At 45.2% G+C, this 24089-nt stretch overlaps 1 protein-coding gene across 7 annotated transcripts in view; it reads left to right on the top strand.

Moving 5' to 3' along the window:
• LOC310837269 (uncharacterized protein) overlaps positions 1-23066 on the top strand; it is a 173292-nt gene extending 150226 nt beyond the window's left edge. The window contains exons 1-3 of one of the 7 annotated variants that reach the window (XM_083723538.1): positions 10746-10988; positions 15938-16111; positions 20976-23066. In XM_083723538.1, the coding sequence (XP_083579664.1) occupies positions 15979-16111; positions 20976-23020 (2178 nt within the window). In that variant the 5' untranslated portion in view covers positions 10746-10988; positions 15938-15978 and the 3' untranslated portion in view covers positions 23021-23066. Of the gene's footprint in view, positions 1-10745; positions 10989-11556; positions 11697-12209; positions 12568-15383; positions 15809-15937; positions 16112-20975 lie in introns of those variants that run through there. The other 6 variants (XM_083723535.1, XM_083723537.1, XM_083723536.1 and 3 more) reach the window with 6 other exon arrangements.
• The last annotated feature ends 1023 nt before the right edge of the window (positions 23067-24089 follow it).

Below are 24089 nucleotides of genomic sequence, written 5' to 3'. Positions count from 1 at the left end.
CAAACGAGAGCCAGGGGTGTGTGTATATATCTAGGTAGGTAGGTAGGTAGATGATAGAGATAGATAGTAGATAGATAGATAGATAGATAGATAGATAGATAGAGCCCTAAACGGCCTCGGTCCAGTATATCTGAAGGAGCGTCTCCACCCCCATTCTTCTGCCCGGACATTGAGGTCCAGCACCGAGGGCCTTCTGGCGGTTCCCTCGCTGCAAGAAGCCAAGTTACAGGGAACCAGTCAGAGGGCCTTCTCGGTAGTGGCACCTTCCCTGTGGATGCCAAAGAGATCAACAACTACCAGACTTTTAGAAGACATCTGAAGGGAAGTTCAGGGAAGTTTAGAGTGGCTGGGGAAGCCCAACCAGATGGGCAGGGTATAGATAATAAATTATTATTATTATTATTATTATTATTATTATTATTATTATTATTGAGATGTATGTGTGTATAACAGACAGACACATAATTTGGCCACCGGCCCTTCCTCCCGCTCCAAACATAGAAGGACCGGTTGCCCTGACCCAACATGGCCTCTGCTCTTTCTGGCCTCCTTGGCAGCGTCAACTCCGGGACGGCCCTCCTCGCTTGGTGAATGGAGGGGCGAAGTCAACTTACACTTGGACGTGGAGGCTGTCAGGGCCTGAAGCGCAGCAGGACAGGCCCAGCTTTTCTCCAGCTCCGCTTGGCCAAATGCAGCTGCTCCCCTTCAGGCCGATGTTCCCCTTCCTAGAAATGGGGGCCTAATGCTTCCCTCGCTCTCTGCTCCCTTCCCTGAGTACTTGCACCATTCAGTGCTTTGGACGCAGCCCCGCTTCCCTGGCGGAACAGCAGGATTAAGGGCACCAGGAATATCTACCCTTTACGAACTCCAGAGGGGAGCTTCTCCGTCCTCCTGTGACAAGATTCCCAAAGGCTGAGGGTAGCTTGAGAGAACTAGTCTCTTTTGAGACAGCACCAATTTCCATTTCTTCTGGATCAAAACCCACAAACGCTCTGCTAGTTTTCCCCCAGAAGGTTTTACAAGTATCTATCAGGATGGTAAGAATTTTACTAGTGAGCCAAAAAGGATTTTATGTGTTCCATGTCCTCTGTTAGTAGTAGTACAAGGCGCCCAATGACTGATAATCCCTCCTCATTTGTCCGAAAAGGTTGGAGAAGGAGTCTTTTATCATTGCTTTAGCATTTCCTGAGGATACACCTGAAATTTGCTTTCACATTAGTTCGTCTACTTGTTTAGCCTGAATAGGGGAGAGACGTGTGTTGTTGCATCTGGGACACAGGAAGTGGTCCGGTTGTGCTGCTGCAGATCCAGATGCAGAAGGGATTTTCTTCTCCCTGCCCCCCCCCCAATGTGGGAATGTTCTCGGCTGTCTACATCCTCTGTTCAAAAATGTTACTTTTCCCTCAATTTGAAGGGGGTTTATTTCCTTGACCCAAAGCCCCCTCGCCCAAAAGGAAGGCAGCATCTGGATCCCAAGGAAGAAAAGCTGCAGTCCTCCTGTAGCCTTATGAGGCTTTTGTTATGGTTTTCAGAACTCATAGGGTTAAGGAGTTCTGTGTGACGTCTGTCCATTCTGACGTGTGATTTGGAAGGTGGGAGGAGTTTTTCTTTACTGTCTCTTTGTTCTCTGAAAGAGAAGGCAGCCATGAATGCTAGCAGCCCAGGAGAATCTGAGAAATGATGATTTGTTATTTTCTGCTGTAATAAAGGACTAATAAATAAACACACAAATGCCTGGTGTGTTTGCATGGATCTAAATCACCGAGAAGCAACAGTTTTCCACTGTGTTTACTCTGCATGTCGTGACGGAGCGAAGGATCGGCGCAGCTTGAAGGAAACGTGCCGGACCCGACGGCCGTTGTAAGCTGGGGCTAATTGGGATCATAAACCAATTAGCGACGTCACGCTAATTATTCAACAGCTTTGCCCTCGGGTGGGAAAAATATTGCGCCCGGGAAAGGGAAAATGGGAGTCAACAGACACTCAAGGAATAGTTTCGGAGAAAAAGCTTTATTTCTACTGTTACGGCAAAAATCTGGGTGCGAGGCTGCTCTGCCACCCAGCTCATCGGACTAAGTCCGTGGATCCCTGCGGAGGAAAATGAGCTCAGCCGGAGACAGGAGCAAACTGCAGAAGATCCAAGTTTATTGCGCAACAGGTTCAAGGCGAGATTGAACAGTGAGAAAGGGGTGACATGAGTTTTTGAAACTCCCTCCATGTCCCAGAATACAGTGCAAAACACGTCATGAATACATTAAAGAGAGGTTTGGTTACACAGATTACATCATGAATATATTAAAGGGAGGTTGGGTTACACAGATTAACATATGGAGGAGGGAGGGGGGAATATGCAGAGCTACACCGGATTAACATAAGGAGGAGGGAGGGGGGAATATGCAGAGCTGGAGATATGCACAGATAAACACTTCCTGGGGATGAGAAAACAATAGTCCCAAATATGCATAGTCTGCCACCTGACATTGTCTGGAGGAAAGGCTGATCAGAGCAATTTGAAAGGATTAGGGTCTTGACACCTTGCTTGAGGGATTATGCTGGACAGGGGAGGTGTGATGGAGTCCTAGAGTAATTGAGCAAACTGGCACGCTGATTTTCTATGAATTTTATAGATTTTAGTCCCTTTTGACATTGACAATTGGAATAAATGGATATATTGTAGCGAAGAAGAAGGTAAAGAAGACATGCGCCCCCCCCCTTTCCGTATCAGTCCCCCATTCGGAGATAGATTTGCATTAAAGTTCTGTAAGAACTTGCAAATCTTTTCTCCGCACCCTAAATCTCGGTGAAGGTAGGGGTGCCGTGTGAGTGGGAATAGGCCCTAATGGAAAAGGAGGTGGGTTGAGCAGGGCAACAAAGGAGGGAGCAACACGGACCAATACAATGTATGTTTATGTTATATAGATATGCACTAAATAATAACTTTGTATCTATCGTACTAGATGTGTGGGTTTGTGCAAACCTGAAGGGGACTTGCAAGCCATGCCTCTTAAGGTCATTTGCAAGTATAGTAGTGCAGATAGCTGGATATAGGATATCGCATAAAGGAACACCTGTTGTATTTTGTTCAGTAGTGGTCTATGCTTTACGTTTAGCAGGAAGGTCCACTATTGACTGGAAAAAAATGCAGTTTGCTTTGCCCCCCGCCATTTTGTGTTCTCAGGTGTCAAGGTAGCTCTTCTGTGGTCTCACGTGTCACAGTAGTGGCAATCCCTGGTGAATCCACTTAGGGCTTTCATATTAGCCATGTTGCCTGGCACCCATCACAGCTGGCAGGTTTGGACACGTCCTGAGGGAAATGTCTTTACCTTGGCCTTTCTATGGGGTTTTATTTTAGAGGCTCTGGTCTTGCAGTCATGGGAAGTTGCTCACTTGCACTTAAAGGACCAAAAGCTAATTGCAGCCTGGATACACATGCCCAATTCGCACTGGGTCCAATTTGAATTTATCTTGCCCCATGGTTCTTAACTCTTCAAACCAATCTGTTAAAAGAAAACCATTCTTAAAAGGGGCACTTGTCCAAATAAGTCAATTTAACTCTATAAGGGATCATTCCTGCTAAATCAAGGCATATACACCTTCCTGAAGCTTCTCCTTGGTAAAGCGAGTTTTAACACATTTTAAAATGGGTAGGGAAGGTTGGCAGTGTGCCAGGTGGGACAGCGAAATGTGGTTATCTAAACATTGAACTACACAATAGCCTGATCCATTAGAAAGCATAAAATGTATGAAAATCCTCCATTGGGGTATAAGGAATAAGGCAGTATACATTAAACATAAGACAATTACACACACACACACAAAAATTCCTCCCTTTGTGGAAATAACACTGTCAAACACATTTCAACATTCCTACATAATAACACATAATACACAACAAACTAATTAAATATCAGTTGAATATAAAGTCAAAATTGTCCTTGCAATTCAACTCCTCCCCTCTTTGTCAGCCCCACTTCCCCTTTGAAAGAAATTGCTGTGGCCACTTTAAAAACTTTGGTATCTGTTGTTGTTGCAGGTAATAAGTCTCGTGGTAGCGAAGCTTTTCATTGGATCTGTAGTAACACACTTGTAGAAGTGATATCCTGTAAGGACAGGGTGGACTTAAAAGACACAGTTAAAATAATAATAAAACACACACACAAACACACACACACAATGACCTATGAGGAACCAAAATAAATAAATGCTAAGACACAGAATTTTAAGAAATCTGAAGTAACAATGAAAATAAAAGAGTGTTTCTTGATGTGACAACATCGGCTAGAGTGTTAATAGCAAAATACTGGAAAATGACTTAATGGCAATGTAACTTTGTGCAAGTACCTTGAACAGCCAAATGACAGAATTAATAAGAAATGCTCAGGCAAAAGGTAAACAAATACCATTCCACAAACAATGTTTGGTTATGCTTCGATTAATTTCATAGACATCATGGAAAAATGGATTAAATAAATGGAAACAGATTATTTATAACTTTAAAAGTGTCAAAGACACAAAGGGATGGAAGTCACTAATACAGCAGGGATTTCACAGAACAGAAAGAAAGTTGTTGTGGGAGGAAAAAGGGACAAACACTTTGTTATCGGGGTTCACATATCCTGTTAAAAGGGAAAATTATTTCATGTGAGAAGCCTGTCAGGAAATGCTGTTCCTAAAATGCACACAAACAAAGTCTGTGACTTAAATCCCATTGAGGGGTGGAATGCTTTGATATTTACCTGTGAAAAGAATTTGACATGTTAAGATTTCAAACTTGAGACACATTAAGGGTGATTTCTCTCAATGGTTCCAAGTTTTACATAAACCTCCTCTCCCCCCCCCTACAGTTCCCCCTCCTTCCTCTCTCTTCTTTTCCTATCTTTTTTTTTTTTTTTAGCTGATCTAGTCTCTGTGCATGTGTGGAGTTCATGTCTCAGCAAATCTTTTATACTATTGAAATGTTGCATCTTTCGGCAAAATTAGAATTTGAATAAGGGAAGGGTAAGGAGTAGATTTTAAAAGAGGGTTAGATTTAAAACAAAAAAGGGAAACTCAGCAATTGAAGTATTCACCAACAAAAGCTAGCAATTTCAGCCCAAGCAAAGCGACTGCTTCCTTTATGTACAGGAAAGGGCTAATATCCCTCTGGCCATTCGTGGAACAATGCCGCGCCCTTATATATGGGAAAAAATGGCCAGAGTCAATTCATAGGATTTTTTTTTTTTTTTTAACATTCTAAGTTATTTCGGCCTTACCATTTGCAGACAAAATTTTCCTGCCCCTTTATTTACAGGATTGGTCAAGGCCCATATGTATTTGTATGTGTTGAAACTTTGAATTGACTTTGAAGTCTGATTTTAAATAGTAGACAAAATGATAAACACTGTAATCACTGAAATGCTTGATATTACCAGTTGTGCTTCAAAACATCACAGCTTCACCTCTCACCTTTTAAAACTAAAGAGCAAAGCTAGGCTGAATTTCAACTCCATCACCACACCAGAATTTAAGAATTACCCTGCAATGCTTGCGGACACATGTCCTTCCACACAGCCACAAATTGGGAGAGTCGAAAGGGACCCTGGGGTCATCTAGTCCAACCCTCCAAAATAAAGGGTTCACCGCAAGATTTGTACTACACACACATACTTATGTACACAGGCACTACTGGGGAAGAGAGCACAATCAATGCTCCTATCATGTACTAGGGAAGAGGAAAATAAAAATTCCCAACTTTATACAGAACCCTTTAGCAGATCTTGAGATTAGTTTGAGTTTACTTCCTTAGACGTGCAAGTTCCTTAGAGTGCAAGTTCCTAGACAAATGATTTTTAAAGAAAGATTGAAGTGAACATTTTCTTAAGATAGGGAGAGGATCTCTTATAAAGCATAGTTAAAACAGCCATAGATTTGATTTAAAGGGAATACAAAAGTGACAATTTTTCCTGAATTTGCAGAGGAATAGTAAGCCTAATCTGAATTTGCAGAGGAATAGTAAACCTAATCTATGCCCCCCCCCCTTTTGCAGTTTCCTTTAAAGGAAGCTTACTCGGAAGTAAATTTACCTGGCACAGAAGAAGAGGAAAGAAAAAAACCCCTGAAAGAGACAGAATGAAACAAGGGGGGGGGGCATTTTCTAAGAAAAGAGGCCTGATATCAGGAGCCTTACAATAACTCTTCTGTCCAACCAAATCAAAGTTAAAACTGGACTCAGATATTTTCTTAGAAGGAAGACCATACTTTCATAGGCATGTGCTTCATGAAATAAATACACTGCATTTTAGCTTGAGAGAGCAGTTGTGCTCACCTACGCTTTTGCAGCAGAAACATCTAATTCACATTAGAAACATTCACATTCCAAAATAGACTGTAGACTCACGATCTGAAAAGTTGCGGCAAAGCAAGAGGTGGGGTAAACATTTGCACCATTCATTCTCATTTTGTCTTATTTAGGACTGATACGGTCCAGCATGGCTTCCTTAAATTTAAAATTTTGAAGCAAGCTTGCAGTTTAAACTATGCGCGCTTAAGAAAGGCAGTCTGTCAGAGACAGAAGGAACAGACAACACACATAACAGACAACATGTAAACACACATATTCTCATATATGTATTAACACACAACACACATAACAGACAACATGTAAACATATATACTCTCATCCTTTAGTTGGTTATTGCAAGGAGTTGGGCTGCTTCCTTTAGCTTCTTTAGCTTCATTAAGTGAAATTAGTAGGAAGGTCCCACATGGTTTTAAGAGCCTCCTTGCCTCTTCAAACACCACCAGTTAACCAGCCGGCCAACGCAATTCGGGCTTGGCGGAGGCGGTGCTGGTGGGCCAGATTTCAGAACAGAGGTTCTCTAATTTTGCTTCAATAATAATTTGTGGCCAGGAATCGTCTTCCAATACGTGATGACAAATTGGAGAGGAGAGTCAGGGTCCTTCTGAGACTGAGATGGCTTTCTAGAAGCCTTCTTCCCAGAGTGAGCCCGCTCGCGTTTGGAAGCCTGGGTACCCATTTTATGTTTTACGTGTGTCTAGACAGAAAGAGGGAAGAGAAAGGGCGATAAGGATTGGTATATCTAGGAGATTGATATACTTAATACGGGATTTATAGTAAAGAGGGGTCTTTAGTCGCTTGGCAACTTCCTTAGAGGGTTTTTAAAGAGCTCTAGCTATCCGGTATTCCTTCCTATTTCCTTAGTCAATAACCTGGGGTCCTTTTCCACTCTGCCGATCCCGCCCAATTCCTCATGGGCTATCCCTCCTGGCAACCTCCTACCTATCGTCAATCTCAGGAAAAGGGGCCCTACTGAACGCCCGCGCCGTGCGGTGCCAGATCGGGTGATCCCTGGATAGAGTTTCGAACCGAAAATCCCCTTTGCTTTTGGAAGCGGGCTCACGCACGATACACGTGTTACGTGGCACCGACCAGTGCGGCTGGGATTGGATAGAAAGCAAGACCACTTCCTGCCCCCTAGCAAGGACGCTCGGGAAGTTCGGAAAAAGAACTCCAACCCCTTGCTTTCAACTGGGATACCCGTTGCGGAGAGTCGGCTATCTTTCAAGTCGGGTCTCTCCGTCTTACTTTCGGGCTCCCAATTGGTGCGGCTGGCTGGAGAAATATAGAGAAAGAGATAGAGCTCAGAACCCCCCTTTTGGGTCGAGCAGTAGTCCACGGTCTCTCTCACCAATTGGACCAAGAGACAGGCGAGAAGGAGCGATAGAGAGGAGGGCAGAGAATTCAGTTGCCAGGAGATTTCCACCCCTTTCCCACCAGTGCACTGGGTTTTTCCTTTCTCTTATACTCACGTGTCTTCTATGATGATCCCAGGATGAATAAGCCGGCTGGATCCCTCTTTGCTCCCCGGCTGAACTCCTGGGGCTTTTGATTACCGCCCGGAAGATGGCCGGGGGTCCAAAGGATCTTCCCAGGCAAAATGGCCTGGTGCCGGCTGAAGATTTCGGGGCCCCCGGTCAGCAACGCGGGAGAACCGCATGCCCCACGTTGGGCAGCCAACTGTTACGGCAAAAATCTGGGTGCGAGGCTGCTCTGCCACCCAGCTCATCGGACTAAGTCCGTGGGTCCTTGCGGAGGAAAATGAGCTCAGCCGGAGACAGGAGCAAACTGCAGAAGATCCAAGTTTATTGCGCAACAGGTTCAAGGCGAGATTGAACAGTGAGAAAGGGGTGACATGAGTTTTTGAAACTCCCTCCATGTCCCAGAATACAGTGCAAAACACGTCATGAATACATTAAAGAGAGGTTTGGTTACACAGATTACATCATGAATATATTAAAGGGAGGTTGGGTTACACAGATTAACATATGGAGGAGGGAGGGGGGAATATGCAGAGCTACACCGGATTAACATAAGGAGGAGGGAGGGGGGAATATGCAGAGCTGGAGATATGCACAGATAAACACTTCCTGGGGATGAGAAAACAATAGTCCCAAATATGCATAGTCTGCCACCTGACATTGTCTGGAGGAAAGGCTGATCAGAGCAATTTGAAAGGATTAGGGTCTTGACACCTTGCTTGAGGGATTATGCTGGACAGGGGAGGTGTGATGGAGTCCTAGAGTAATTGAGCAAACTGGCACGCTGATTTTCTATGAATTTTATAGATTTTAGTCCCTTTTGACATTGACAATTGGAATAAATGGATATATTGTAGCGAAGAAGAAGGTAAAGAAGACATGCCCCCCCCCTTTCCGTATCAGTTACACATGCCAGGTCAAGTCCTCCATCCATGATCAAGTCATGGATGGCAGTGGTTTTATGAATCATTGACCTGGCATTGCACAGCAACACTTTCAGGTCATGTGGGTATCCCTTGCTGATTCTAGTATCCATCCGGTCAGGACCAGACCCGGAGGCAGGAATAGTCCTCAGACAACGACTAAACCTGCCTCCTCTGTAATGACATGGTCTGGTCTTAGCGTAACTCCTCCTCCTACCCGTGATCACTGAGATCGGTTGTCCCAGTGCATTCCCCCCTGTGGAACATGCCCCAGCCATTTTGTGGGCTGGGGCCCACTCCCTGGCAGCCCTGACCCCTCCCCCTAAGAACAAAATAACAACTTATACAAACAAACAAAACCAATAAAACAATACAAACAAAAAAATGTAAAAATTTACAAGAACATCAAAATAAAAAAATAATTCCCCAAACCCAACCAAACATCCCTCCCACCCCACCCCCCACATACAAAAAATCCAAAAGAAATTTTTTAAAAACATTTTTAAAATGTTTGAGTACTTTACAGGAGACAAAGGGGAGTTTGCAGTTTCCTGCCCCCTGAGGGAAGATCTGATCAGAGTCCTTTGTTTCAGTCCATGCTGAATCCACTCCCATATGCAAGTTCTTTGTGATCTTGATTGTCTTCTGTCTGGGATCATCAGGGTTGGCATAGCCATAACTGGGCAGGGCTCCTGTAGATGTGCTGGGATGGTGAAGGGATTATGGCTGCCCTGTATCAAACCTTCCCCATTTTGTAGTCCTTCCTTCATGGAGTAAAATAAAAGTGGAACAGTGCAAATCCGATGTATGGTTGATTTTATATGAATTTATCACAGAAGCGTAGCGTATGTAGTGTGGGAGTGGGAGTGGGAGTGAAGTTTGTATAAACAGAATGATTGGGGTGGGGGGGTTCCTGCTACAATACACACCCCTGGCTCTCGTTTGGAGGAGGAGTGAGAGAGACGGAGGCACCTTACTGGCAGAATGGCATTTCCCTGGCACCTCCTTCCCTCCCAGGAGCTCCTCCTTCCACAACAACCCTGCCAGGCTGGCCTCTTGCATGTCGCCCCCTTTCCAGCAGGCGAAGCTGCAGGGACCACTCCCTTCCTGCCCCCCCCAAAATGGAGGCGGCTTTGGACCCTGGAGGAACCTGAGAGGAGCCTGGAGGGGGGCAGGGAGGGGCCTCTCGCCCCTTCCCAGACTTTTCCTCCACCCATTTATTAAGATAAGATAAAATAAGATAATCTCTTACAGCCGGAGACCAGCTTATAAAACACTTTGGGTTACAGTCTCAGAAGAAATACAAACCATTAAAACAATGTACAACAAGAAACTCCTGCAGGGAGTTGACCCAACCACTTCTTAACACTCTTTATGAAACTTGGGCCCCTCAGGGCTCTGGCAAAATGATCTCAAACCCCAAGAGTTTAAAATGGATTGACAGGTAACTGACAGACGGAGATGATCTCGAGACGCCCCCCTTGGTTGGGCCTGTGATGGACAGCAGAGCCAGGCCAGTCAGCGGACCGAGTCCCTCAGAAATTCCCCTCTGGGGGGGCTGGAGCCTCGCTCTGATTGGCTCCTAAGCCAGCGGGGGCGGAGCCAGCCCTTTTGGCGGGAAAAGGCAAAGCGCCTTTTCTGAGGGATGGTCTGAGGGGGGAGCTTGGAGGGGAAGGTGGGGAGGAGAGGAAGAGGAGTCAGGCGGGAGTTCAAGGGGAGAAGCTGGGGGGGGAGGGAAGGGAGACCCCCAAGGAGGAGGGCTGAGGGGACCCCCTGGGTGTGGGGGGCGGACTGAGGGGGGAAGGGCCCCCCAAGTCTGACTCCGCCAGAGCCTGGAAGAAGCCCAGCTGGGCCTGCCAGCCTCCACGTCCCAGGGAAGGAGGCGTCTCCCCGATTCAGTGGGGCTGCCCCAGGGAAGATGGGGAGCTGGAGGGAAGACTTGGTAGGGTCTCCCTTGGGGGGATCTGGGACTCCTCTTCCTCCCTGGCGCCTGCTCTCGAGGAGACTCCTGGGAAGCCCCGTCTCCCTGGCGCCGAGTCTGGCTCCCAGGGGGGCTCCGGGGGGCAGAGGGAGGGCTGGGCTGGGGGGGCCCTGGGATGGCAAGGGTTAAGAGGAGCGGAGCTGGAGTCCTAGAGAGGACGGGAAGTGGAGGGGGAGGGGGCAAGGTCCTCCATGGGTAAATTCCCCCCTCCCCCCTCCCTCCCTGCTTTCTTCTCTCTCCTTTGCAAAAGCCCCTCCTGGACTCGGGTGAGTCTCCTCTCTCTGCCCCCTGAGCGTGCCATGGGGAGAAGGGGGTCCCAGGGGGGGCAGGGAGGGGGCGTGGGGGTCCCTTTTCAGATCATGCACAGGCCCCCAAGTCAGAGAGCAGGGGGTCCTCCGTTGTCCTCTCTGCCAAGCCGGGGAGGGGAGGAAGATCGCAGGAAATATGCAGCTCTGCTCTTCCTTGGGATCCAGATGCTGCCTTCATTTGGGGGGGGGCTTTGGGTCAAGGAAATAAACCCCCTTCAGAGGGAGGGAAAAGTCACTTTTGTGACCAGAGGCTGCAGCCAGAGGGGAACATTCCTACGTGGGGGGAGCACAGGGAGGAGAAAAGCCCGTCTGCATCTCCAGACCACTTCCTGTGTCCCAGATGCAACAACACATGTCTCTCCCCCATCATTTAAATACACAACAAAATTGCTCCATTAAGATACTGAAATAAGCATGAAGGAAAAGAATAATGTTAAAACAATGCAGCTATTAAGAGGCAGAAAAGAACAGAGCAATGTGTAGGAGATCATCTTTGTGCTCCCTTTTTCTCTTAGGGTCCACTGGGCTTTGAAGACGTAGCTGTTCCTTTCACAGAGGAGGACTGGGCTTTGCTGGATCCTGACCAGAGAGCTCTGCAGGAGGAAGTCAAGGAGGAGAATCCTGGGATCGTGGCCTCTCTGGTAAGGCTCCCTGCTGGATCATGAGGTCAGTTTTGAAACTCCATACAGATCTCTGAAGGACAAACCTCCTCTATTTTGAGGGAGCCCCATAGCGCCACCTGCAGCATCTGAGATGTTAACACACCCACAACTCTCCATAGGAGATGTATCTCCTGTTCTGTCTGGGAATATTCTTCCACCAGTCCTGCCTTTTCAAACCAGGATGAGGCTGGTCTCAGCTGCCCAGGCCTTCTTCCATGTAGGCTTCAGAGATCTGGTGGAGGTACATCCTGTCTAATTTTCTATTTTCCTTTTTGCATCTGTTTTTGGTTGAGCAAAGAAATGACTGAGCTTGGAGATGGAGCAGATTCCATGACTGAGCCAAATTAAATCCATCCCTGGAACGAGCCAGGCTTTTTGAATCTCCGGGTCCCATAAATACGTTAGCTAATACCAGCCAAAAAAGGCAGTAACTCCCTTCCCCTCTTCCTCTTTCACAAGCAGTCATTTGCATTGTTCAGTCATTTCAGCCTCAATTTCTTCCTCAGGCTAGTATTATTATTATTATTATTAATGATATCAGGAAACTTGATGAGGAATTAAGGGGAAAGACAGTGTTGACCCAGAGTAGTTACAAAATTAATGTTCTCTCCCCAAATGCCACAGACCCTCCTCCAAAGAGAGCTTCTCTGAAGAAAACACAAGCAGAAATTACTCAATTTTACGTGAATAAGGAAAACGGGGAGGTGGCTAAGAAACAGCGGGAGCCAGATCCTATTACTGACCTTATAGGATCTCTCAGCAGCTCTAAGGATGAGCAGAAAGAGGTTTTGGGCCCAGCCAGCTCAACTGCTAAGTCATCTCTGGCACTGAGACCAGGAGCTCAAGCGACTCAAGGCCAAATTCAGGCTAAACAAGTAGAGGAACTAATCTGAAAGAAAAATTCAAAATTAAAGCAAGTATAAAAGACTGCTACTCCCAAACTTCTGGGACAAAAGAGGGATTATCAGTCTTTGGTGGCTTGTAGTACTAAGAGAGGACATGGAACGCATAAAATCCTTTTTGGCTCACTGTAATAAAATTCTTACCATCCTGATAGGTACTTGTAAACCCTTCTGGAATAAAGTCTGGCAGAGAGTGTGGAACCAGATAATACAACAATATCTCTTTCCCTACCATTAAAAATAGATCAATAAGGGAGGTTTGATTCGTCCACATGGCAAAAGGAGGTCTAAAAGTACAAAGAAGAGCAAAATGTTAAAAATTGAAAAATAGTGCAATATTAAAAAGTTGACTTGAAAATACTTTTGAACCTACTTAAGAGTAGCTCATGCTCTGGGTCCAGACAGAAGACTTAAGAAGCTTGTACTAGTTACAGATAGGTAGCCGTGTTGGTCTGCCATAGTCAAAACAAAATAAAAAAAATTCCTTCCAGTAGCACCTTAAAGACCAACTAAGTTAGTTCTTGGTATGAGGTATCTGAAGAAGTGTGCATGCACACAAAAGCTCATACCAAGAACTAACTTAGTTGGTCTTTAAGGTGCTACTGGAAGGATTTTTTTTTATGAAGCTTGTACTGTACAGTGATACCTCGGGTTAAGTACTTAATTCGTTCCAGAGGTCCGTTCTTAACCTGAAACTGTTCTTAACCTGAAGCACCACTTTAGCTAGCTGGGCCTCCCGCTTCTGCCGCACCACCAGAACACGATTTCTGTTCTCATCCTGAAGCAAAGTTCTTAACCCGAGGTACTATTTCTAGGTTAGCGGAGTCTGTAAGCTGAAGCGTATATAACTGAAGCGTATGTAACCCGAGGTACCACTGTACTGGAATTTGCACCCCAGATCCTGATATCAATATGAAACGATATGCAAGGTTATCAAATGCTCTGCTGTCCTGTCAGAAGCCAAAACCAAACCAACTAGGAAGAGGGTTTTGATAAACAAGAATTGGAAATGGGTGCTGTCTCAAAATAAGCTACTTCTCTCAAGCTACCCTAAGCCTTTAGGTATCTTCTCACAAGAGGAGCGTAAAGTTTGTGAATATGGTGTATAAGCACAGAGAATATCTATGGAGGAGTGGTGTATGTTGGAATATGAGTATAATGCAGCTGCAAACTGGCAGCACGGTATTTACATCACAAGATGTGGCAGCTGTGGGAAAGAATGTTCCCGGAAGTTCACAGGATTTACAAGGCTTTGTTCTGTGTGTAATATGAGACCTTCCTGTTGCGTATGTGAAGGAAGTCTGAGTCTCTTGCTCAGAGGAGACTGAACTGATCAGACATGTTTTTTGTAGAGTTGTGCAGTCAGAAATAAACATGATGTAAAAGTCTTTCTGACTATCTTCTTTCTCCTGCTGGTATGCAAGGAAGAAGGGGGGTTGCATCTTACCAGCTGGGAGATGTCGCCTATCAAGATCTTCCTGGACTGTGGGGATGTCAGCCAGAGTAGATCACCGGTAAACAAGCCCCGGGATCTGGGAGAGAGGTCAGCCTCTGCAGAGGGGGGCATGTTTTCCAACAGTGTATTAGTCTCAAGATTATTCCGAAATGTGGCATCACCAGCTCCTCTGCTTCCACATTCAGCAACAGCTCCAAAAAGTCCTCGATCCAAGGCAGACTATTATCCTTTAGTTGACATATACTCTGCAGGTGACAATCCTGACTAGCCAGCTGATCTAGAAGGAGGTCTAAAAGTACAAAGAAGAGCAAAAATGTTAAAAATTTAAAAAATAGTGCAATATTAAAAAGTTGACTTGGAAAAGGTTTTTAACCTGCTTGAGAGTAGCTCATGCTCTGGCTCCAGACAGAACACTAAGAAGCTTGTACTATGCTAGAATCTGCACACCAGATCCCTATATCAATATGAAACGATATGCAAGGTTATCAAATGGTCTGATGTCCTGTCAAAAGCCCAAACCAAACCAACTAGGGAGAGGGTTTTCATAAACAAGAATTGGAAATGGGTGCTGTCTCAAAATAAGCTACTTCTCTCAAGCTACCCTAAGCCTTTGGGAATCTTGTCACGAGAGGAGCGTAAAGTCTGTGAAGATGGTGTCTAAGCACAGAGAATATCTAAGGAGGAGTGGTGTATCAGTCTCAAGATTATTCCGAAATGTGGCATCACCAGCTCCTCTGCTTCCACATTCAGCAACACCTCCAAAAAGTCCTCAATCCAAGGCAGACTATTGTCCTTTAGTTGACAAAGATTCTGCAGGTGACAATCCTGACTAGCCAGCTGACCTGGACCCCAAGGAACCCCCTAACTCAAAGACCCCGGGGTCTTTGCAATTGAGGAATCTGGGGAATGACCTTACTGACAACTGAAAAGAATTGATTACATGCCTTCTGTGCTCTGCCATAAGAAGCCCAGAATGAAATATTCTCCAGATTTGACCTCTGACGTTCCTGCCTAATGAGTTTGAAGAAGGAGCACAAGGGCTGATGCAAGCAGAACTTGACCCTTTGTGCTCCAGATCCAGCCCACCAGATATTCCGGCATGAGTTGAATTTATGGGCTGAAAAGCCACTTCCCCCCACCAGCAGGTTAATGAACCCTCTTTCCTACCAATTGGAGATGAAGAGCTTCCCCAAAGATTTGGTCCCCATGCAAGAGGCAAATATGGCCACAACACCTGCCTGGCTTGCGATGAGAGAGCTCAAAGAGCGTCAACAGGACTCTCCATAGAAAGCACCAAGCATGCAGGCACCTACAGGACATGTACAGTGGTACCTCGGGTTCCATACGCTTCAGGTTACAGACTCCGTGAACCCAGAAATAGTGCTTCAGGTTAAGAACTTTGCTTCAGGGTGAGAACAGAAATCGTGCTCCAGCGGCACAGTGGCAGCAGGAGGCCCCATTAGCTAAAGTGGTGCTTCAGGTTAAGAACAGTTTCAGGTTAAGTACGGACCTCTGGAACGAATTAAGTACTTAACCTGAGGTACCACTGTAATAGCTACTCTGCTATTTTCTGCCCATGCTCTGGGGTTGCAGTTTTCAGGCTTGGGGACAGGAAGGTGACTGGTTTTGGCACTATGTTGTGTCCATAAGCCCCACTGAGTTCAAGGGGTTCTACCTTGAGGTCACTACTGTGCAGACCCTGCCAGCCTTACGAAGTGGGGTGATTAGCAAACAGGGGAAATTGAAACCACTGGAGAGGTTTAGAAATGGGGCTTCTGTTGGGAATGGGCTGCCCCATATGTGCTTCTCCAGTGGCAGGAGAATATCTAGGGCAGAAGAATCCCTGCAGGGCCTCTGAGGCTCCCTTTGCTTCTTCCTCTCTCCCAGGACCCTGCAGCTTCTTTTGGCTCCTTGACTCCTCAGGAAGGATGAGTGAGACGGATCCTGCAAAGCTAGCGAGGATGGAAGGGGGAAGATGGACGGTTGACCTGGTCCGGCTGTCTCCCGCATCCCTCCCCACAACCTCTGAGCACTCCCTCCCAGGGCCCTCCGAGAGATCTGGTGAGTCCCAGGGGAGGGGAGATGGGGACATGGATGGATGGAGCCAGAGAGGAATTGGGGCTTGCTCAGTTGGGGGGTGGGGGGAGGCAGGCAGGCAGATGGAGAAGGGGAGCACCTTTTCGGGCTCCCCCACCTGCCTGCCTGCCTGCCTGCCTGCTCCTTTGTCATCTGCAGGCAATTTGAGCTAGGAATAGATCACAGCTCCCTGCCCAACGCGATGTATTGGCAGCTTAAAATGTCTAAAACCAGTTCTGTGATCTGGATGCCCTGCCAATGTCTGACAACTCACTGATCCATCGCGCAGCCCTGGACTCCTTAAAGGAACCTGATCCTGCTGTGCAGTGTGAACTCGGATGGGGCCTCCGTGTGTTGCCTTTTTCTCTTCTTTTTGTATAACTTTTATTAGCTTTATAAAACAGGGAAGATAGGTGTCAGGGGCTCAGGAGCAGAGGCACAGGGAAGAGAGGAGATGGAGAGCGAAGGGGAAGAATCTGAGGGCAGCGTAGGAGAAGATGACAGTGGCCCGAGAGATTCCATGAGCCTCTCCAGCGAATCGGAAGATTCACAGAAGGGGGCGCCGATGGCCGGGGCAAGGGGGGCCCCAAGGGTGACACTCAAGGAGCAAGGGGCCAGCGGGGACTCCCAGAGCAGCAGTTGGAGATCAGGACCAGCTTCCCCACCAGAGCGTAGTGGGGGGGGAAGAGTCCCAGGTATCGGGGCGAGAATCTCCCCCAGCAGGGAGGGAAAAGGAGTCAGGGGAGACCACGCCTCCACCGGGGAAGTCAGGTCCAGCTAGCCTCCCGGAAGAGGAAAGCAGTGACAGAAGCAGTGTAACGGTCAGGAGGAAGGTCACTGGGGTGGCGCGAGAGGCAAGTTCAAATGTACAGGAGCGCGGGACAGCAGAGAATGAGGATTGGGAACCGGGTCCTAAAGCCGGCAGGGGGAGGAGTCAGGCGACTCAGCGTCAGAAGAGTCCAGAAAGGGGAATGCCCCAGTGGGCAGGAGGACCCAGAGGAGGAGAGAGCAGCGAAAAAGGTGGAGCAGGGCTAGGATCTTAAACTGGTGTCAAAGGGGAGGAGACTCAGACGGGACTTCGCCGATCTAGGGTTTAAGACGTAGAGCTGCGCGCTACGGCTTTGGAATGGAAACTGAGCTTCAATAAAGACTTTTGTACATAACGACGATCTGGCGTTGGTCCTCTGTGAGCTGGGACCTAGAGGCAGCTCTGACAATAGGAATAATGGATGATACAAATATGTAGGCTGAGCCTGTATATCTCAAACATAGCAGAATAAATTTGCAGGAGTATCTATAACATATAGTTCATCATTAGTGGTCAGTGTATGAGTTCTGGGTGCATGAATTGCTTTCAACTGAAACAAAAAAAGGGGAAACAGGAGAGCACAGAGAACATTCAACATCGCAGAGCCAAATGCCTAGACTGGAGCTCTTGTGGCCCTTGTGCTTAGATTAAGTGAGTAATAGTCATTTTTCCTCTTCTGTTACCAATGAAACAATACAGAGTTGGTCTCATCATGAAAATGGGAGGGGGGTTCAAAGGGAAGAAAGAGATTTACGTATAAATTTAAATATTTTCCTGTTTTAATTTTTTTTAATTATTATTATTTGTATTGGTTTTGGTTTTCACATATTACAGATGTACCAAAGCCAACACCATTTCCTCCCCACCCCCCCATACATTTGCATTTCTATTTCCTCAATCCATCATATTATCCTTTTCTCCCTCCTCCCACTTCCCTCCGCCCCCACTCGATTTCCTCCACATTATACAATTTACAATAATCTTTGCATTCTACAACCTTCTCAAATCATCTTCATATTCTTATTATCTTTCCTTACTAATTTTTCTTCCATCCAGTACTTCACATTTTAATCTAGGCATATTAGCGTATCTTTCCTTGAGCAATATTTTGCCATATATTCATCAAAACATTTCCACTTGGTTGTCAAGTCTCTGCTTAAAGACCTCCAAAGAAGGAGACTCCACCACACTCCTTGGCAGCAAATTCCACTGTCGAACAGCTCTTACTGTCAGGAAGTTCTTCCTAATGTTTAGGTGGAATCTTCTTTCTTGTAGTTTGGATCCATTTCTTCTTATAGCAGTTAATTTTGCCCGAATTAAATATTCATTTACTTTACAAATCCATTCCTCCTTTATGGGTATAGTTTGTGACTTCCACCGAGCAGCAATCACTATTCCAGCAGCTGTACTTGTGGAATGTAATGGCGTCCGCCACACTTTCCTGTGCCAACTCTCCGTGCCAACTGTGAGCCTTAAGCTGTCTTCCTGGCTCCAAGCCGAGTTTCGCAGCAGCGGTCGTGCCTTGGGTGGGTGATAAATCCAAGGCTGTACGCAGGCTTCTTGCTCATCTAAGAAGTCTTTAATCATTGTACAGAAAAACATCATAAATCAACCCGGAGATCGAGCGGACATCTCCTCGGCTTGACAGCTAAAAACGAAAGTAACTCGCACACAAAGAAAGATTCCCGTATGTGAACAAAACCACGCCTCAGAATGTGAGACGTCACGCAGAACTGTTTAACCCTGTAAGTTCTGATTCTCCTCACAGTACTTGCATATAGAAAAATTCTCCCCCCCCCCCCCCCGTGGTATCTCTTCATCTCTCAATCCAAGGAGATATGTCTCTGGTTTCTTTGTTATTGATATTTTCAACATCTTCTTTAGTTCTTCGTGTACTACTATCCCAAATTTCTTAATTTCCTCACACCTCCACCACATATGTATTGTTGTTCCTATTTCTCCACCACTGAGGTGTTCCCAAAGTACAGGAAGGATTGAACTCTGATTAATAAGAATACACACAGAGACTTGAACCAGGGTGCGTATAATAATCTCTCTCTGTGTCCGTCTGTGTCTCTTGCCCCCTCGGCCGAGGTCATTTTATTCACAAAAAACTTTTACAGAGTGTTCGAAAGAACCAATCAGATTTATTCTGAGCATTTCAACAAACCCAGGTGGGGACAAGTTAAACTATAAACACTAGTTAGGCATGCATACTTTTGGGTAAATGAATTGAGAACTACAAAGGAGTGCATTCAGCAACCCCAGAGGTCATAAACAATCAGTACACATGATAAGAAAGATGGCCAGGAGGACAGTGACCATTATCACCTTAATGTGAAACCTGTTTCCTGGCCCTAAGATTAACATCCAAAGATTAATAGATAAGAAATGCTACATCGAAGAAGCCTGCCTGGCGACAACTGAAAGTGTACGTGACTTGTGAAGCAAGAGAGATGGAACAGGGATGCAGAGGTGTGGATTGATCAAGAATCATATCAAAATAGTTTAAACCCAGCCAACACAATGCTTTCATTGCTGACACAGATGGCTTACTCTATATTTGTTATAATTCCTCATAGCAATCCCACAGAGGTTGGATTTCAATTTGAATATCTTTGCCAGCTTAACTGGCGTTAAGGACAACCTATAGAACATCTTTACAAAATGTTCTTTAATTGTATATGAGGCAGTAAATCTATCCTCTCGCCAGAGTTTCTCCCATTGCTCTAGACAGATAGTATGTCCGAGATCCTGAGACCATTTTCTCATTGTTTCTTTCACTTATTCCCCCATCAATTCCCAGTCCAATAAGAGATTATCTGTTTTGGATAACAATATCTTTTTATTCTGTATCACTGTGCTGTTAAATTTTGAATCCTCTTTTGCAAATCCATTCTTTTGATCCAAGTTGAGTATACTTCTAAGTTGTATATACTACCATCTGTCAACTTCGTATTGCCGTATGTCTTCATAGGACTTGAATCTGAGTTTCCCCTGTTCCTTTTCCAATAATTGTCTATTTGTTGGCCAATTTGTTCCCGTACTCCATTTTTTGATAGCATATGCCTCCAGTGGTGATATCCACCAAGGTGTCTCTGGTTCCAGGGGTAATCCATATTTGTTCCAAACTTTATATAATGCACCTCTTAATATATGACTTGTAAATGATAACTTTAATCTACTCCAGGTTTCAAAATCTTTCCTTATTCCTTTCCAAACATTCTCATAATTATTTTTGTACAGATTGATATTCTTCATAGTTAGATCTATACCCAAATATTTTGCATTCTTAACAATCTGTAAGCCAACCTTTTCCTGAATTTCTTTTTGCTCTTGTTCTTTATGCATATTTTTTACCATAAGTTTTGTTCTTTCCATATTCATTTTAAAGCCAGACACCTTGCCAAAATCATATATTATCTTTCTTTCTTTAGCGATACTTGCTTCTGGTTCTTCTGTTGTTAACAAAATATCATCTGAAAAGGCCCTGATCTTATAAACCTCTTTTCCCAATGTTATGCCTATGATCTCTTTGTCTTTCCTTATTTCCGACAAACAATATTTCTAATGTTAGTATAAAAAATAAAGGTGAGAGAGGACATCCTTCTCTGGTGCCCTTCTCCACTGGAGAGCATTCTGTCTTGACACTATTAATTATTAGACTAGCCTGCTGCTTCTCATAAATCACATTTATACCTCTGCAACATTTTTTACCCAGAGCTTCAGAGTTTTTAGGGAAGTTGAAGTAACTTCTGTCAGGTTTGTTGTTTTTGCTTGTTTGCATTTGATTGACTAAAAAGATGACTGACCTTGGAGATGGAGTGGATTCCAGGATTGAGCCAAACAAAATCTAGTCCAGATAAAAGCCCAGCAATATCTCAGTTAATACCAGCCAACTAAGGAAGTGAAAACTATAGTAAGGCCTCACATCTAACTCCATTCAGTTCTTCCTCTATCACAAGCATTCATTAACTTTGTCCAATAAACTTTAGCTCCATTTCTTCCTGAGGCTCTAATTATCTTCTCTCTTCATTGCAGATGGTGATGAATCAGAAGGGAAGAACAAGGGGGAGCACAAGAGAATCCACATAGCGGTGAAATCATATAAGTATTCAGAGTGTGGAGAGAACATCCGTCAGAGCTCCCAATCGAACTCCCATCAAGGAAAGAGCTTCGTTCTGAGGGACAGTCTCACTTTACACGAAAGAAGTCACAGTGGAGAGAAATTGTATCAGTGCTTGGAATGTGGAAAGAGCTTCATTCAGAAGAATAATCTCACTTCCCATCAAAGAATTCATACAGGGGAGAAACCCTATCAGTGCTTCGAATGTGGAAAGAGCTTTTGTGTGAGTGGTGAACTCACTTCTCATCAAAGAATTCATACAGGGGAGAAACCCTATCAGTACTTGGAATGTGGAAAGAGCTTTCGGCTGAGTGGTGAACTCACTTCCCATCAAAGAATTCATACAGGGGAGAAACCCTATCAGTGCTTCACATGTGGCAAACGCTTCAGTCAAAGCGCCAGTCTCACTTCCCATCAAAGAATTCATATAGGGGAGAAACCCTATCAGTGCTTCGAATGTGGAAAGAGCTTTTGTCAGAGTGGTGCTCTCACTTCTCATCAAAGAATTCATACAGGGGAGAAACCCTATCAGTGCCTTGAATGTGGGAAACGCTTCAGTCAAAGCGCCAGTCTCACTTCCCATCAAAGAATTCATACAGGGGAGAAACCCTATCAGTGCTTTGAATGTGGGAAGAGCTTCCTTCGGAAGGATAGTCTCACTTCCCATCAAAGAATTCATACAGGGGAGAAACCCTATCAGTGCTTGGAATGTGGAAAGAGCTTTCGTGTGAGTGGTGAACTCACTTCCCACCAAAGAATTCATACAGGGGAGAAACCCTATCAGTGCCTCAAATGTGGGAAACGCTTCAGTCAAAGCGCCAATCTCACTTCCCATCAAAAAATTCATACAGGGGAGAAACCCTATCAGTGCTTCGAATGTGGAAAGAGCTTTCGTTTGAGTGGTGCTCTCACTTCTCATCAAAGAATTCATACAGTGGAGAAACCCTATCAGTGCTTGGAATGTGGAAAGAGCTTTCGTTTGAGTGGTGCTCTCACTTCTCATCAAAGAATTCATACAGGGGAGAAACCCTATCAGTGCTTGGAGTGTGGAAAGAGCTTTCGGCTGAGTGGTGTACTAACTTCCCATCAAAGAATTCATACAGGGGAGAAACCCTATCAGTGCCTCAAATGTGGGAAACGCTTCAGTCAAAGCGCCAATCTCACTTCCCATCAAAGAATTCATACAGGGGAGAAACCCTATCAGTGCCTCAAATGTGGGAAACGCTTCAGTCAAAGCGCCAAGCTCACTTCCCATCAAAGAATTCATACAGGGGAAAAACCCTATCAGTGCTTCGAATGTGGGAAAAGCTTCACTAATAACTCCCATCTCACGTCTCATCACAGAATTCATACAGGGGAGAAACCCTATCAGTGCCTCGAATGTGGGAAACGCTTCAGTCAAAGCACCAATCTCACTTCCCACCAAAGAATTCATACAGGGGAAAAACCCTATCAGTGCTTCGAATGTGGGAAAAGCTTCCGGGAGTGCCCCAAGCTCACTTCCCATCAAAGAATTCATACAGGGGAGAAACCCTATCAGTGCCTCAAATGTGGGAAACGCTTCAGTCAAAGCGCCAAGCTCACTTCCCATCAAAGAATTCATACAGGGGAAAAACCCTATCAGTGCTTCGAATGTGGGAAAAGCTTCACTAATAGCTCCCATCTCACTTCTCATCACAGAATTCATACAGGGGAGAAACCCTATCAGTGCCTCGAATGTGGGAAACGCTTCAGTAAAAGCACCAATCTCACTTCCCATCAGAGAATTCATACAGGGGAGAAACCCTATCAGTGCTTCGAATGTGGGAAAAGCTTCACTAATAGCTCCCATCTCACTTCCCATCACAGAATTCATACAGGGGAGAAACCCTATCATTGCTTAGAATGTGGAAAGAGCTTCAGTCATAGCACCAATCTCACTTCCCATCAAAGAATCCATACAAGAGAGAAAACATCTTAGTGTTTGGAATGTGGGAAAAGATTCATTCATGGCCCACCAAATAATTCATACGGGGTTGAAAGCATATCAGCACATGGAATGTGTATAAAATTTCACTTGTTAAAAAGTCAATTTAAGATCTCACACCAGGGTGAAGTATAGAATTATAGATTCAGAATCTAGTCCAGCCCCCTCCAGAAATCTCATTTCAAGCATCCATGCCCATCCAACGTCTTCTTAAAAACCCCCAATGAAGGTCCACCCCCTTCTGAGAGAGTTCCTTTTCACTGTCAGTTCTTACTATCAGAGAGAAAATATAAAAAAGACTTTGGATAAGACTTCCGGTGTGATTGCCTATGGCGTTTGGCTGCTTTCCCAGGACACCGGACCCCAGTCATGCAATTAAACAAGGTGAATCTGGGGGTAATGCTGAGATAAGATGGCGCCCGGCACGCTTCTGCTGCGCCGATGGACGCCTGTGCCGATAGAAAAACTTGAGCTCTCTTAGCACAGTCCTTAGCAGAGTTCTGCAGCGGTAGAAAGTGTTGCCTTGTGTGTGGATAATAAATCAGACTGAATGCAGGCTTCTTGCTAATCTCCAACAGCCTTTAATGAGAAGAAAAGCATAAATCAGCCCAGCGAGAGAGCGGACATCCTTTCGTATCTCAGCCAAAAAGGAAAGGAAAACTCACACACAAAGATTCCCGTATGTGAACCAAACCATGCCTCAGAATGTGAGACGTCACACAGAACTGTTTAACCCTGTAAGTTCTGATTCTCCTCACACCGCCTCTCGTCTCGCATCCTGAGGGAAACTGAGTATAACTCACCCCAAACACAACCCTTCACAGAACTCCCCATGTTGCTGGAAGGTCAAGGGTTTAGTAAACCCATCAGCTAGGTTCTCCTGGCTCGAACAATACTTGAGCCATATCCAACCTGCTTGGACACTGACATACATTCTGGAAACGTATGTCCAAATGCTTGGTTCTGGACTTGAACTGTCCAGATTTTAAAATTTTATTTTGGGAATTAGGGTAAAATTAATGAGTATTAGGAAAAATGTTGGAATGAAACTATTTGACTTTAG

This window comes from Podarcis gaigeae (assembly GCF_964106915.1).
Source record: "Podarcis gaigeae genome assembly, chromosome: 2".
In the NCBI taxonomy this organism is placed as follows: Eukaryota; Metazoa; Chordata; class Lepidosauria; order Squamata; family Lacertidae; genus Podarcis; species Podarcis gaigeae.
The sequence above is the reverse complement of the archived record's forward strand: the minus strand, read 5'-3'. Positions and strand labels throughout refer to the sequence as shown.